This window comes from Enhydra lutris, unplaced genomic scaffold (assembly GCF_002288905.1).
Source record: "Enhydra lutris kenyoni isolate GAN:26980312 unplaced genomic scaffold, ASM228890v2 scaffoldscaffold13, whole genome shotgun sequence".
In the NCBI taxonomy this organism is placed as follows: Eukaryota; Metazoa; Chordata; class Mammalia; order Carnivora; family Mustelidae; genus Enhydra; species Enhydra lutris.
The window spans coordinates 4359337-4376872 of NW_019154097.1; the positions used below are offsets into that span (position 1 = coordinate 4359337).

The window sequence follows — 17536 nt, forward strand, 5'->3', positions numbered from 1 at the left end:
TCATCGTGATTGTCACCCCATTAGTAGGTTTTACTTGTGCCTGAAAGAAAATTTAAAAGGTATAGAAGGATATAGAATCAGAATTACGCCTTTATCTTGTCACCTAGTTAAGTACCCTTGAGGCAACCAATGTTAGCAATGTCCTAATGGTTTTTGCTCCCAGAGATATTCTATGGATATTGTTCAGTTAGAAAAGCAAGATAATAAGACAAATTTTGCACAACAATGCACCACTTTAATACCTTGATTTTCTTTTTTAAAAATAAATTTTAGAATTAGTTTGTCTGTATTTCTTTTAATTTTTATTTAAGATTTTATTTATTTATTTGAGAGAGAGAGAGAGAATAAGAGAGAGAGAGCACGCATGAGAAGGAAGAGGGTCAGAGGGAGAAGCACATTCCCTGTCGAGCAGGGAGCCCAATGCAGGACTCGATCCTGGTACTCCGGGATCATGACCTGAGCCAAAGGCAGTCGCCCAACCAAATGAGCCACCCAGGTGCCCAATACCTTGATTTTCTCACTGAACAATATACCTTGGGTGTATCTGGAAAAAATGTGTAATATTGCCTCATTCTTTGAAATCGCTGAATTTATTCCATTGTAAGAATGTGCCATCATTTAATTAACCAGTCGAATATTAATGGACATTTAGATCTTCTAGTCTTTTCCAACCTTATTCTGTTATAATCAATGGTACAACATATTCATAATTTTGCATGTGGTAAAAATAGACCTGTTTACACACATTTAAAGTAATTTTGAGAAGTATTGCCCAATTTACACATTCCTATCATCAGCATATAAGCATAGGTGTTTTCCACACTCTGATAACATACTATTTTAGTCTCTCAAGAGCTCTTTTTGGTATTTTTCAATCTGAAAGATGAGAGATGACATCACATTGTAGTATTTAATGCTTTAGGAATTTAAAATAAATTAAAATGTGAAAATAGCACACATATGTAAATGCATATGAAAGCTCATTAAACACATATTGTTAATTTAAAGACTAATAAAGTAATAATCTTCTAATTTAAAAGCTAAAACACTGCTAATACCTTGAAAGCTCTCTGGCTACTTCCTCATCCATCCTTTCCTTCTCTTTCCAGAGATAACCACATTCCTGATTTAATTTGTTTTCCTGAATTTTATTACTTTGTACACATTCTTAAACACTAAAGTTTAGGCTTTCATCTTTCTAAACTCAATATACATGGTGCCTGGGCAGCTCACTCAGGTGTCTCTATGCCTTAGGGCTCCTTGAGTGATCCCCAGGGTCCTGGGATCCAGGGACTTGTTGGGCTCCTTGCTTGGTGGGAGTCTGCTTCTCCCTCTCTCTCTTCTCCCACCCCTTCTCCCTCTCTCGCTCTCTCTCAGATAAAAAAAAATTTTAACTCAATATAAATTGAACCCTTATAGGTATTCCTTTTAATTTGTTTCTTCAGACAATATTATGTTTGTGAGGTTTACTCATGTTTATGAGTATAGCTAAATTCATTAATTTGTATTGCTAAATTCCATTATATGAATATAACACAGCTTACTTATACATTCTACTTTGATGAATCATTGGGTTGCCTCCTAGTTGAATGCTGCTATAAATATTTTACACATTTCTCCTTGGTACATGTATTTCCAATTGTCCTGTTTGCATTTATGACCCATCCTCTCTCCAGTGATGTGTAATGCATCACATGTGTTATATATCAAATCTCCAAACATGCCTGTGTCCATTTCTGGGATCTCTATTCTTTTCCATTCATTTATTTGTCTGTTCATGTATCAATGCTAAGTTGCTCCAATCACTATTGCTTTATAGTATACTTTGATATCTTGTAGGGTAAATCCTTTTATCCTAATCCAGTACATCTTCAAATGTGTCATGGCAGTTTTTAGTCCTTTGTTCTCTAAAATTATGGAACCAACTTCTTAAATTGTGTAATTATTATTTTGGAGATTTAAAAATTGATATTACATTGAAGCTATAGGTTAGTTAGTGGAGAACTAATATCTCCATAACAAATTTTCTGACCCATGAATGGGAATTTTTCTCTATTTTACTATTATTCAAAACATGTTATAATAAAAATTTTACGCAAGAAGGTCATGGAGATCTTTTGCCAGATTTACCCCTGTATTATGATATTTATATTTTAAGACAACTGTATTAAAATTTTATATTTAAATATATGAATATGCATGCTTATATTTAAATATATAAATATGTATGCTTATGTTTCTTGGTATTTTAAAAATATTTCATAACCTGTTCCTGGAATATGAAAAAACAATAGATTTCTTTGTACATTGATTTAGTGTTGAGGAACACTTTTAAATATTTATACCTCTAAGTTATTTTAGATTTTGCTTATAGTAGGCAATAATAACACCAGTAAACAATGACAGCTTTCATCTTCCTTCAAAATTGATAGACTTTTCTCTTTTCTTGCCCTACTGCACTGGCTGGGACCTCTAGTTTAATGCTGAAAGGTTTTTTTGTTTTGTTTTGTTTTGTTTTGTTTTGTTTTGTTTTAATCATGAATGGGTGTTGTTTTTTTTCAAATGCTTTTCCTGCTTCACTTGATATACTCACGTAGTTTTCCTTACTTAGCCTCTTAATATGATAGATTGCATTGACTGATCTTCGACTATTGAAACAGCCTGTCATTCTTGGGTGACGAGACCCTCCTTGCTGCTAGAGAGCAGGAGATTCAGCTCGCCACTAGGGCTCTGCTGATTCCAGTCTGGCTGGCAAGGGCAGGGGTATACTTTTACTATTGCCAGGTCCTCTGCTGACATCATGGGAAGAGTGACCTCACTGCCATAGGCACAAGTCCCGACTCTCCTTTAGACCCTCTCTGATACCACCCAGGTGGGGACCAAGAAGGGGCACCTCATTACACAAGGTAGAGGATGAAAGTCCAGGCTTCCAACATGGTCTCCACCGACACCTGGAGTGGGGATTTGTTACTGTCCAGTGGAGACAAAAGTCCCACCTCTCTGCTCAGCCTCCTCTGATGCCACATTAGATTTAAGATATTTGCATCAGTTTTCCTAGACAGTATATGCCTGAAAAGAGTTTATTGCCTTTTTTTTGTTTCAAAAAGAGCCTGGGATTTGACCAAGACTGGTTTGCACTTTCTTGTATGTCAACTTGAGAATGATCTACTATGTAAGATAAATGTAGGATTGGAGATGGAAAATGCAGTGGTCAGCAGGAGAGGGAGACCAGACATAGATGACTTTACTTTGGGCTTTGTTATTGTCAGGATTCCCTAGGCTTCTAGCTAGAGAACTTACTCCAACCAGCTTACTCTCGCAATGAACTGTAATGTTCATGCAACTGAGAAGTTCAAAGGTGGATTCAGTCCCAGGCCCAGCCGGATTTAGGGACTCGACATGTCATTAGGACCTTGAGTCCCTTCATCTGTTTGTTATCTCTATTTGTCTTTTCCTGGCTATATTTTACACTCTAGTGGACAGACTTCCTCACATGGGAGGGAAGAGAGTTGTCAGCAGCCTGATTCAGTTTTTTCTATTGGAGTCTCCAGATGCGAACCGAGGCCTGGCCAAAACCTTGACTGCTGCGTTGTGCAGGACTTGGTTGAACTCTTGACTTACAGAAATTGCAAGATTATAAGTGTGTGCTGTTTGAAGCTCCTAAGTTGGTGGTGATCTGCTATGCAGCATAGAAAACTAATATGGGACCTTTTCTCTGCTTGCTCCAATTACAAATGTCCTAGGGAATGGCTCTGCTTAGTTTGACTTAGGTTACATGCCTTCCATTAGACTTACTGCTGTGCCAAGAGTTGATGTACTATGATTGGTAGCTGCATTAAGTGACATAAGAGTGAGAGAGAGCAGTTTTGCCCCCAAAACAATAGGTGTACTGTGCAGGATACAGCTGACTTCTGTGACAGCATTCTTAGGGAGTCCAGCTATGACTTTTGACTACTTATCGCAGACGTTGCAACGTCTAGCCAAATTGGCAACCTCTAGCCAAATCTGACTATGGAACAAATTTTTGTTTGGCCCTTATAATACTTATCTTGATACCAGAGGTAAACAAGGAATCTGCAGCTGGGACAGATGCTCTGCATCCCTTCCCCTACTCCTGCATCCCTTCCTGGCAGCAGCTGACTGGAATCCAGGAAGGTTATCTGCTGGAAGAGGCAGTCAGCTCCTGCTTCACACCTGGTCCTTTCCTACAGTCCAGCATCTGAAATGCTCCCATTTCACCTATTTAGGTGATTACATTCTTGACTTATTGTCTGAGACCATCTGGGATATTTGATTTGGTCATGTCATTAAACACATTGCACTTGAAGGTTTTAGGGGTGATCCTAACCTGAGATAAATGGTTATGAGTTGTAGTGAGGTGGAAAGTAATCAGCACATAAGCAGGGCTGTGAAAGCCTCCATTTGTCAGTGGTCTGTTCTACACTCTTTGGTTACCTCCAAAAGCATGGACTGAGTTGAAGGCAGGTTTTCTTTGCTTCTGAGACCTTTTAGATCAGGGAGCGTTCATGTTTGCCTCAGGGCTTAGACCTTCCCTCCCAACTAATAGCTGGGGCTGCTCTAAGGATGGGAAAGTGGGTGGAGAATGGCTCTTCCCACCTGCTGGCAAGAGGGAGAAGGGTTTTGAATGAGGGCACTTGGAGGATAGTTAAATGTCTTGAGGCTTACTTTCTGGACTTTTGCTTCTTCAAAATGAAAATATCTTATGACTTCTTCTGTTAATATATGGTCATTGTAAATATATGATATTCACATAGGCCTCTCATACTTCTTATATATTTTCCATAGGTATTGTAAAACTTTTCTAACTGCAGTGAATTATATACAGCCTCTCTTGTGCACTCTTATTATTTCCTGTAGTTTTAGCATTTGAGTAAAATTTTCTTTAGTAAAACAACATTTGTTGTTTTTCCTTCTTTCCAATATTTATGTTCCTTGTTTTCCTCATCTCATCTAATTATCTAGACTGCAAAGTGATGTAGACATTGCTTGCTGATGTTCTGATACTTCCTTTCATGTTAGGGGTAGTTTCCTCTAATGAAGTGTGCTACTTTTAAAGTCAGAAATCAATGTTAAGTTTTGTCAAGTGACTTGTCAACATCTGTTGATGAGATCACTTTTTCCTCTTGAATCTATTAATAAAATGGTTGCACTAGATCTAATTTATCCTAATGTTAGAAACCTTGAAGCCCCATTACAAAACAGGATGCTATGTACCATGTATTATTTTAAAAGATTTTATTTATTTATTTGACAGAGAGAGAGAGAGAGATCACAAGTAGGCAGAGAAGCAGGCAGAGGGGGAGGGGAAGCAGGCTCCCTGCTGAGCAGAGAACCCTGTGCAGGGCTTGATCCCAGGACCCAGAGATCATGACCTGAGCTGAAGGCAGAGGCTTAACCCACTGAGCCACCCAGGTGCCCTATGTACCATGTACTTAATATGCAATGACTTAAATCTATTCAGGTTCAGTGTATGAATTTTTCATTTGATCAAGTTTCTTTGCTCATTCATCGTCCTCTTATTCTTTCAAACGTCTTCATGTTAATACTTGTCTACTGGTATTTCTCTTAAGATTCCCACAAGCATATATATTTTTCAAGATTTCATTTATCTGAGAGAGAGAGAGAGAATGAGAGAGAGAGGACAAGCAGAATTTGGGCAGAGGGAGAGGGAGAAGCAAACTCTGTGTTGAGCTGTTGAGCGGGGAGCCAAAAACTTGGCTCCATCTCAGGACCTGGGATCATGACCTGAGCCAAAGGCTCTGCTAACTGACTGAGCCACCCAGGAACCTTTTTAAACAAGCATAGTAATTCTTTTGTTATTTCAGTATCAATGCATTATACTCATATATTATACTTGTAAGATTCCCTTTCCCGCCACATCCTTCATAAGATGAGATCTTCCATGGGATATAACTATACATCTTTTTCTAAATTTCTGAGCTTAATAAAGTCATCTAGAATTGTAACTAGAGTTACACCATTGCTTTGTTGTCACTGTTTACCTCAATGCACTTCCTAATAATTTCTTCATATATTTGTCTTTGCACATTTGGTATGAAGTTTTCATTAGACTTTATCAGTCTTCGGGCATTTGACCATTCTCCACTGTGTCTTACATACCATATCTGTCCCAGTCCTTCCATTATTTATTTTTAACTATTTGTTGGGAGAACATTATAAACAAAATTTCTTTTTGAGAAGGGGATTATAGGGGTGTGTGCTGTCTGTGTTTGCACGTGCCAACAAGTCTTTTCAAGTGTCATATTGGTGCAATGGTCAGGGTGTATAGAATTCAGATTCTCAGCCCCTTTCCCTCAGCACTCTGTCAGCCTTGTTCCACTGGCATCTACATTTAGGGCAGCAGGGAAGCAGGCCAGCTGCAGCCAGATTCTTGGTCCTTGTTGGGAAGTATGGTTTTAAGCTGTGGAAAACTCTATAGAATTCTGTTGGCATATATGAGAATCACAACTTATCCTTGGATCGACTGTACATAAGTTGGTCTTTTGCCACAATTCTTACCTGGTGATTGATGAACGTTTTATGAATAATTATACAGAATTTCTGTTCAGTGAAATGTTTTTCTCCTCCTTTATTATTTGTCTGTCATCTGTTCTGTTTTCTCTTCCTGAATTACATAATGGATCCCTGTGGTCTACCTTTTATGTCTCTCACCTGTTCTTGAATAACCAAATTCTCTCTCTTGCTCTCTCTCTCTCTCTCTCTCTTCTTTTTTCCCTCTCAGCCTTGGAGAGAAACTTAAGTTCTTTTTTATTTAAAAATTAAATTTTAAGCATTGTTTTATCTACTTTTAAATACTTTCTACATGGAGCACTGGGTGTAGCACATAAACAATGAATCTTGGAACACTGAAAAAATAAAATTTAAAGAAAAGATAAAGTATAAAACAAAAAAATACTTTCTACTGGGTTTTATTTGATCAACAATGTCAGTTTTGTCCCATAAGACAAATTTTTATCTCCTAGTCACCTTTTCTCCTTCTAGCTTCTCTTTCATAGACTGCTTTTGCTTTATTGATGCAATAGCCTCCAGAATTCCACATAGGATACCACTGAGGCTTTTCTTTAGTATCTCACCATCTTTCTGCAATAACTTTTTTTCCAGGAAAGACTGTTTGTTTTGATGACTAGTTTATTTCCTCCCTATTGGTTTAAAAGTTCATGTCAGCTCTCTGAGGCTTTCTATTCCGCTCATTCTTTTTTTTTTCTTTTTTTTTAATTTTTTAATCTATTTTCAGCATAACAGTATTCATTGTTTTTGCACCATACCCAGTGCTCCATGCAATCTGTGCCCTCTCCAATACCCACCACCTGGTTCCCCCAACCTCCCACCCCCCGCCCCTTCAAAACCCTCAGATTGTTTTTCAGAGTCCACAGTCTCTCACAGTTCACCTCCCCTTCCAATTTCCCTCAACTCCTTTCTCCTCTCCATCTCCCTTTGTTCTCCATGCTATTTGTTATGCTCCACAAATCAGTGAAACCATATGATAATTGACTCTCTCTGCTTGACTTATTTCACTCAGCATAATCTCTTCCAGTCCCGTCCATGTTGCTACAAAAGTTGGGTATTCATCCTTTCTGATGGAGGCATAATACTCCATAGTGTATATGGACCACATCTTCCTTATCCATTCATCCGTTGAAGGGCATCTTGGTTCTTTCCGCAGTTTGGCAACCGTGGCCATTGCTGCTATAAACATTGGGGTACAGATGGCCCTTCTTTTCACTACATCTGTATCTTTGGGGTAAATACCCCCAAAGAAGTGATGTCCTTTTATTTGAAGTCTTTCTTATGCTCATTTGTTTTATCCTTTCCAGAGAATAAACTTTTTGTTGGGATGGTTAAGGACACTTGGCCAATGTCATGGGTTGAGTGAGGGGCCATGGGGACTCTGTTTCTTTTACATTTTTTGCCTAATCCTCCTGGTTTTACAGTACCCCTTCACCCCAGGACCTAGAGGGACCTGGTGCAGTGGCTGCTCAGTGCTTGAGATCTGTTTGTAGCACAATACTCTTCCCATTTCTGGCTCAGGATTTGGCTCTGTGAGATCTGCCTTAGAAATGACCACTAAACCATCCACTTTCCAGCCTGCAAATTGTTATTACTCTAATGTTCCCCTTCTTCTTAACCTTGCGGTTTTTCATTAAAAAAAAAAAAAAAAGAAACAAAACAAAACAAAAAAAAAAACCTGTAGTTTTTCTGTCTTAGGAGGGAGCAAAATTAGGTACATGTGTTCAGTCCTCCTATATGCCTCAGTCCTGATTCTGTGCAGTTACTAACATCTTCTGTTATTTTCTTATATGTGTTAGTCATTGTTTTTGCCGGTTTCTATTCACTAGAATGGAAGTTTCATAGAGGCAAGGACTTTTTCCTACATTGTTTATAAATGTATCCTAAGTATAAAAACTGGACCTGGTTTATGGTAGGCACTCAATGAAGAGTTGTTGAATAAATTAATAAATTAATTTGTGACCTATTCTAGTTTTCTTCTTTGCTTCATGGTAGCTCTCCTTTTTATATTTTTACTTTTATCCCATCTTTTTACATTTTTATTTTGTAAACATTTTATAATGTATATAACATATTGGTCCAGTAGAACATTTATGCATTTTATAAATAAATAAGAGAGAGTGTATTAAGAGACAGTGTAATAAGAGACAGTGAGATAGTGTAAACTGTAAGGAAGCATGGCTCTAAACCTAGGGGACCATTGATCCTAGATACCTAGCTTCTGGTTATGGCTGCAGCCTTTCGGTTATGTCTCAAACCTCTCTTTTCTAAGTGGCTCTTAAATACTGGAAACATCTATCTTTAGAAAAAATAAGCTCACAAAAGACCTCAACGTGAGGCAGGAATCCATCAGAATCATAGAGGAGAACATAGAAGAGGTTCGATGTCGAACCTCTTCGACATTGGCTACAGCAACTTCTTTCAAGATACGTCTGCAAAGGCAAAGGAAACAAAAGCAAAAATGAACTTTTGGGACTTCATCAAGATCCAAAGCTTCTGCACAGCAAAGGAAACAGTCAACAAAACAAAGAAGCAACCCACAGAATGGGAGAAGATACTCGCAAATGACAGTACAGACAAAGGGCTGATATCCAAAATCAATAAAGAACTCCTCAAACTCAACACACACAGGACAAATAATCACGTCAAAAAAAGGACAGAAGACATAAACAGACACTTCCCCAAAGAAGACATACAAATGGCTAACAGACACATGAAAAAATGTTCATCATCATTAGCCATCAGGGAGATTCAAATCAAAATCACATTGAGATACCACCTTACACCAGTTAGAATGGCCAAAATTATCAAGACAGTAAATAACATGTGTTGGAGAGGATGTGGAAAAAGGGGAACGCTCTTACATTGTTGGTGGGAATGCAAGTTGGTGCAGTCACTTTGGAAAACAGTGTGGAGATTCCTCAAGAAATTAAAAATAGAGCTTCCCTATGACCCTGCAATTGCACTATTGAGTATTTACCCCAAAGATGCAGATGTAGTGAAAAGAAGGGCCTTCTGTACCCCAATGTTCATGGCAGCAATGGCCACAGTTGCCAGACTGTGGAAAGAACCAAGATGCCCTTCAATGGACAAATGAATAAAGAAGATATGGTCCATATATACAGTGGTCCAATATACAATGCCTCCATCAGAAAGGATGAATACTCAACTTTTGTATCAACATGGACAGGACTGGAAGAGATTGTGCTGAGTGAAATAAGTCAAGCAGAGAGTCAGTTATCATATGGTTTCGCTTACTTGTGGAGCATAAGGAATAACACAGCGGACATGGGGAGCTGGAGAGGAGAAGTGAGTTGGGGGAAATTGGAGGGGGAGATGAACCATGAGAGACTGTGGACTCTGAGAAACAAACTGAGGGTTTTAGAGGGGAGGGTGGTAGGGGGTTGGGTGAGCCTGGTGGTGGGTTATTATGGAGGGGACATATTGCATGGAGCACTGGGTGTGGTGCATAAACAATGAATTCTGGAACACTGAAAAGAAATAAAAAAGAAAAAAAAGAAAGCTCACAGAACACAAGACTTTTGGCCCTATTCAAAAAATAATCTGCTATCTTACTTGTCTGCAACATGTACCTCTCTTTGTTGGAGGCCATCCATAGTGAACAGGGGTGGGTGACTGCACCTGTTTTGGAAAGTCACCTCTGAGCTTCGAAGATGCCTTGAGGATCTGGTTTGGAGTCTCTCTCTCTCTCTCTCTCTCTCTCTCTCTCTCTCCTCACCTTGGGTTTCTCTTGCAACTCTTCCACAGCCTGTCACCCCTCAGTACTCCACTCATGGGCTTGGGTCTCCTGTGGAAAGCTCAGGAACAAGTGAGAGGGCCCACACCATTGCCTCAGCTGTTATGATTGGCCCCAATACTGCCTATCATAGGAATGGCAGTATTGGCACATAGGAATCAGGACACATATCACAGTGACAACCTGACTCACTTCTATTCTTTACAGGAGCTGTACCCACATTAGTTCTTAATGTTTTTTTGTGCTGATGTAACTGTTGCTTGGTGGACTGGGGATACCTCGATCTCCAAGGCCTTGACACAGCCCATCCAAAAAATATTGCTGGGGGCTCTTGGTCTTATCACGAGAAAGAATTCAAGGATAGACACAACACAGCAGATGATCAGTACAAACAGGAGAGTTTAGTAAGTCTTATTATTAACTCTCTAGATGAGAGAGCAGGTGGGCTCAAGGGAATGCTGCACCCACGGAGGTTTGGATTTCAATCTTTAATAAACAGTTGTTAATAAAGGGGTAGAATATTCATTACTCAAAAGTGGAAATTTTCTTCAAAGCAGGTGGTCTCTTCCAGGAATGTAGGTTATGTGCCTTTTTTCCCTTATTTGGTCAAGGTTTTCTGTTATGGCTCCCTTAGGGAGAAGACTTTGTCAGCCATCTTGGGCCTGTCTGGGTTAATCTGGTTTTCTGTTGTTTTGTTTTGGAGTGCTGCCAGGATAGACCCCTGACTTTAGTTAGTTGTGAATTCCTCTTTTCTAGCTTCCAGGCATCCTGTCAGAACCTAACTAACTGCCTCTAACAACTTTGAGCCTTCTCCATACTTTCCTGGAATGAGATTGTACACGGAAAGAGATAACCTTAATCAATAGGTTAAGTAAAAATTCTTTAGAAATTATAGGTATGAATTTTATATATGTATAAATAATTTATACTTACATATATTTCCTCTTTCCACTGAAAGATCTAAAGACTATGATAAACTCATTAGCACCATTGGCACCCAGATTGTGGTTTCTAAATACCAGTCCCCACTAAAGAAAACAAAAACTCCTTAAAGAAAATGATTATTTCCATGTCTTGAAAGGAACGGTGAATGTTGAGCCTATAATATCTTGACATACCAGAAAGAAAAGAAGCCATCAAAGATACTAGGGTCGGGGCACCTGGGTGGCTCAGTGGGTTAAAGCCTCTGTCTTCAGTTCAGGTCATGATTCCAGGACCTGGGATCGAACCCCGCATTGGGCTCTCTGCTCAGAAGGAAGCCTGCTTCCCTCTCTCTCTCTGCCTGCCTCTCTGCCTACTTGTGATCTCTGTCTGTCAAATAAATAAATAAAATCTTAAAAAAAAAAAGATACTAGGGTCATATCAGAAGATCTCAGGAGCCATGAGCTCATAACCACACTAAAACAAAAACCTCTCAAGTATCTGGACCTAATCATCAATTTATAGGAAATACAGGGACAAGACACTATAGAACTATAATCAGTAGATTGTAGTAATGTGTACTACACATAATACTGTAACAGATAAGAGGTATATATTTGTTCATTCAGATGATGAAAATATATTTCTCATATATATTTGGTTTTTGTCAAAGATTCATGGTTCACAGCTCCCAAAACCCTTGGAAGTTCCTGAGCAAGAGCAATGGAGCACCTTTGTTATAATGTGTAGTCTCTTGTCCTCAGTCCCTGAGAAACACTTCAGAGCCATAAAGGTGAAATGGTGTCTTGTTATTCATTACAAGCTCCTTTCAACCACAGCAGGATTTACATTAATGAGGTGACTTTTGGAAAGCAAGTAAAAATGGAGGCTGTTTGCCAGGGGGACCAACCTTAAATAGATTGTTGGAACTTTCAGTCCCACCACCTCCATCCCCATCCCCAGTTCCCACGGCAGGGAAAGGAACTAGAGATTGAAACAACCACTAACGGTCAATGCTTTAGTCAATTGTGCCTATGTAGTGAATCTTCCCAAAAAAACAAAAAGGTTTGTTGTTTGGTGGACTGAGGATACCTCAAGCTCCAAGGCCTTAAGAGAGCCCATTCAGGGGTTGGTGAACAGTGAATATGAGGGAGAGTGGAGAGAGCATGGAAATTCTGCACCCTTACCCATACCTTGCCCTATGCATCTCTTGCATCTGGCTATTCTTGAATGACAGAATAAATGACAGACTAAATGACTAGAATGACAGACTAAACCAGTGGTCTAGTAAGTAAAATGTTTCTCTGAGCTATGGAAGCTGCTCTAGGATATTAAGGAGTTGCGGGTGGAGAACAGGTTGGAAATGGGAGAGAAGAAAGGAAACTGCAGAGTAAAATACACTAATCATAATGTGTAGTCTTATTTGGATTTGGCTCATATAAACAAATTGAAAAAATATAGCATTTTAAAAACATTTGGGGATATATAAAATGCTGGATAATTGACGATTTCAAAGAATTAGTGTGAGTTTTAGGTATGATAATGGTAATTTCTTTATATTTTACAAGAATACTAATCATTTTTAGAGGTAAATACAGAAATATTTAAGCATGATATGCTACAAATAATTTTAAAATAATTCAGGAAAGGGAGAAATAATCCTTGGAGTTATAGATGAAGAGGTTTGGTCATGAATAGCTCGTTGTTGAATCTGGGGCATGAATACCTAAGGATTCATTGTATTATCTTCTCTACTTTTCTGTAGACTTAAATTTTTCTGTAAAATGAAAGAGAAATTCTCCATATCTTGGATGATGTGTTGTACAGTTCTCTTTGAGCGTTTGATTTGTCATTTCTCTGCAGACCAGGTTTCTCCTTCTTGCAAGACATATGGCTACATTAGTCCTGCATTTATGTGGTCCCTCAGCTCAAGAGCCCTATGCCAACTAACAGGGGTCTCTATATCCGCATTCATACTCCTTGGAGAGAAAATATGATTAGCTCTGTTTTGGTCAATAGTCCAATCACCTGTGCCCAGGGGAAAGGGCACTACCTTCTCATCAGTTCCTAAGGAGGAAACATCTTGCCTCTGACAGAACTTTCTAGTTAGTTTGCTACAGGGTCCAGATATGCCAAGCTTAGAATCCCCCTGGGGTCATTAAGCAGGATATGTTGTGACTTAATCCCTCAGGTGAATTGCCTTCACCCTCTACCTACCCCAAGGTGCCATACAAATCCCATTATTCTCTATGTGGTTCTTGGTAAAAAATGGGAATGGGAAACACTGAACTAAGGAGGTGGTAGGCAGATTTCAGAGAAGTTAACTACAATATAAAACAAACTTCAAGGTAAGTTGATAAATAGGGAAACTGGAACCTAATCATAATTTGGTTTCAAAGCTTCTTATGCTAACACAAGTATTGTACATGACTTTTGTGAGGATTGCCAGTGTTCTTGGATTCTGAAAAGATAATATATGCATCATGTGAACAGTGGAATTTGCATGATATCACAGTTTGAATTTGGCAGGAGGCAGACTGGTGTGGAGATTGTGGTGCATAATGTTTATTAGGGAGTGCTCTTGGGATCAACACTGGAAGGGAGGATGAGAAAGCAGGATTGGGCAGAGGAAGGAGTTGGCCTGTGATGTAGTCTCAACAAAGGCCACAGTTAACCTCATGGGGAACTCTGGCAGTAGGGTCACCCTTCAGAAGCATCCTGAGTAGGGGCAAGATGTTTATATCTCTTCATCAGTCAATCACTGGATATGGGCTACCCTAAGGAAGGGGGCATGACTTGGGGGAATCAGCTCTCTTCAGCTAAGAGCACTCTTTAGCTAATTCCTGATAAAAAATGACAACTGAAGGCTTTCTGAGGGTAGCGCTTTCATCAGCTGAAGGAGTCCTGTAGAGAGTCCTATAGAAAGATCTGGGTGGAAATTAGTTACAGTTCTCTAAGTCAAAACTAGTAAAATGAAGTATGTTGAAAAGGAATTTTGCCCTGCAAGTATGTTTCATTTTTCAGTCAGTTCTTGACTTATAAAGGATGGAATTGATCCTGAATCAATGTCATCCTCTCTGTAGTGAGCTAAGAAAGACATAGTTGGACTCTGTGCTCAACAGGGAAAGGAAAATTCACACCAGAGTGGGACAGAAAATACTCGGTTTGAAATGGTGAGACAGGAATAGACAGAGAGACTATTTAAGCGCCCACACAGGCAGTGACCCATGACCACGTTTCTGCACAGTGTGGACAGGAAAGTGCTGTAGGGCTGAAGGGGGTAGCTGGCCATGTCTCAGACAGGAGAAGCCTAGGACACCCAAGCAAGACAAGTAGGGAGCATTTGTTTTCATCAGGAAATTTTGATTCTCAGGAAAATATAGACCTCCAGTTATCTCAAGGAAAAAGAGACATTTAGAGTTCAGTCCCTCACGGAATCCTTGTCACTTTTTGTATCTTTAGTGACTGAGATCCTCACACATTACACTTCTGGACCCCTTCCCAGGTGTTCAGTGAACTGGTTCTGCCTTTTGGTTTTATCATTTAACTACTCTTCAGTCAGCCACCTTGCCCCATCTTCTTCTGGTCCCATGGTGCTCCTGCTCTGCTCTCCCCCATAGATCCATCCTCTAACTCTCCAGACTATAGGGCCAGACTGTGTACCTAATATGCAAGACTTACTGAGGGCAGGAAAATGAAGCTTAAACCCAGATACCAGCTATGAGTGCTCCTGGGCTAAGATCTTCCACATGCATTTGTAGGATCTGGCTTACTTGCCCTCAAAGGAAATACTCTACATGGAATCTACATGATCCCAATTCCTCTGAGTCTCAGAGGAAGGAAAGGGCCAACTTCATTCTCATCTCCAGTCTCAGACCTGCCGCTAAGAAAAACAACATTGAAAGATCTGCCATTTTATCTCCAATGCAGACAGTTTTTGGTATTGTTGTGTCATGAGGTTTTGCCCCACACTGCCTTCCATGCCTTCTTTGTACAGAAGGATCTTGGATCTTCATGTAACTCAAAAGAACACTAAGCTGTTTTTCCCAAAACAGTGAAACAACTGCTCACAAGGGTGAATTCAGATGTGCCCGGAAGGGAACCAGAAAATCACTACTTGTTTTTTTAGTAGCACCTATTTGATCCCCTCAAGTCCCACCCTCCCAGGTTTTAAGTTTCATCATTTTTACAACTTGGGTCCAATAATAGCCAAAGTTCTCCATTATGTATGTAATCCTATTTTCTGGTGATCATTCTTCACATATCTCTTCTATGGGGATACATTCTTTGGAGATTCATGGATGTGAGAGCCAATATCACAGAACTACAGGGATATTTGTCTTCCAGATATCACTGGGCAAAGCATTTCTGACTCACCAGGTTCCTCACAGCAGCCTTCACATCCTTGTTCCTTAGGCTGTAGATGATGGGGTTGAGCATGGGGGTCACTACCCCATAGAAGAGGGAGGTGAGCTTGTCTGAAACATCCTGCTTGTCTGCCCCCAAGGGGTCCTTGGATTTGGGCTTCCCATACATGAAGAGGATGGTCCCATAGAAGACGACCACCACAGTGAGGTGGGCAGAGCAGTTAGAGAAGGCCTTTCTTCTCCCCTCAGCTGAAGGGATCCTCAGGATGGTGGTGAGGATGAAGACATAGGAGACAAAGATGAACAGAACTGGGACCCCCAAAAAAATCACATTTGTCACTCCCATACTAATCACATTGGTGGAGATGTCAGCACAGGCCAACTTCAGGACAGCCAGGATCTCACAGGTAAAATGGTTGATGATGTTGTTCCCACAGAAGGGAAGCCTCATTGCAAGGGATGTTTGAACCATAGAGGCAGCACTTCCAGCTGCCCAGGAGCCAGCTGCCATGGGCGTATAGGCAGCCTTGCTCATGACCACGGGGTACCTAAGGGGGTTACAGATGGCTACATAGCGATCAAATGCCATCATGCCCAGAAGCACACACTCTGTGGCTCCCATGGCAAAGGAGAGAAACATCTGCACGACACAGGCTGAGAAGGAGACGGTTTTCCTGGGGGTCAGGAAGCTGTCGAGAATGAGGGGCACTGAGGAGGTTGTGTAGCAGATGTCCAGAAAGGAGAGGTTCCCCAGGAAGAAGTACATGGGCGTGTGCAGGCGGGAGTCAAGGGCAGTCACCAGGATGAGGATCCCATTGCCCAGCAGGATGACCAGGTACATCAGGAGGATGAGCACAAAGAATGTTTTCTCCAGCTTTGGGTGGGCTGAGAGGCCCAGGAGAATAAATTCTGTCACAGAGACAGTCTGGTTAGCATTTTCCATGACATGTCTCCTCTTTCAACAGAGGAAACCACTCAGAGATCCAAACTCAATATTCTTTGCCTTGCTTAGGTCCAGGGCATCTGGTCTGGAGTTCTGGTTAGGCTGAGTGATTAGGAAATAGTCTTGAAAGTCCACAGTTTCTATTTCTTCAAAGAAAAAGAAGCAATAAAATCAGAAATTACTTTGGAGCCATAGGACTTCAAATTTGTAATATTTAAAATGATGATTCTGATAATTTAATACATTTGATCAGGGATAAGACATATAACACATTCATTTTTATGGTTCTATGTCCATATGGCAATTCATCTCATTCAACTTCAATCAGAAAAGTGACTTTACGTTTCCTTCATGTTCTCCAACTTTGTGCCATTTACTAGTGAAATGATTAGTTGTGACTGCATATTTTCTTTCTTCTCTCCAGATAATTCTAAGAGAAAACATACTCCTGTTGTTCCCAAGATTTCCTTTCTAATGGGTCCCACCTGCTCCAGGGCTTTCCATCCATCCATCTATTCACCCATCTGCCCATCCATTCATCCAATAGTGTCTGACCATCCTTCCACTAAAATATTTGTTGATCACCTAGTATGTGGGGATGACAGTTCCTATGAGAAACAGGGGTGCCCCAAAGACCAGACTTAAGTATACTCACAACTTAGCAGGAAAGGGAAGCAGAAGGATTCAAGAGAGGCTAAAGTATCTGAAAGGGTATCCAGGGTATTGATGGGACTAGAGTTATGGAAGGCTCCTTTGATGATACGGAATCCAGCTGGGCTTTCAAGGACAAAAAGAGACTGGGCATGCAGAGGTGGAAAGGGAGGTAGTGTGTGTTTGGTGTGAGGGGTTCTCTAGAGTAACTTCATGCTCTGGAAATGCTGGTATGCCCCAAATAGTTTGAACCTGATGTTCCATGAAAATAGAGGACTGGCTCTAAAAATGCACAATGGATCACAGCTTCTGGAAATCTAGTTCTCTTAGATAACTAAAGCAGTGTTT

The 17536-nt window shown here is 40.2% G+C and overlaps 1 protein-coding gene across 1 annotated transcript; it reads right to left on the reverse strand.

Annotated features, from left to right (window-relative positions):
• Positions 1 to 15577: 15577 nt before the first annotated feature.
• Positions 15578 to 16537, reverse strand: LOC111145894 (olfactory receptor 13C7). Its single transcript, XM_022501195.1, has one exon. It carries the CDS (start codon positions 16535 to 16537, stop codon positions 15578 to 15580), a length of 960 nt encoding a protein of 319 aa, XP_022356903.1.
• Positions 16538 to 17536: the final 999 nt, after the last annotated feature.

Bases quoted from the DNA above. Each gene is read 5' to 3' on its own strand.
- LOC111145894 (XM_022501195.1), bottom strand. From the start codon at position 16,537: ATGGAAAATGCTAACCAGACTGTCTCTGTGACAGAATTTATTCTCCTG.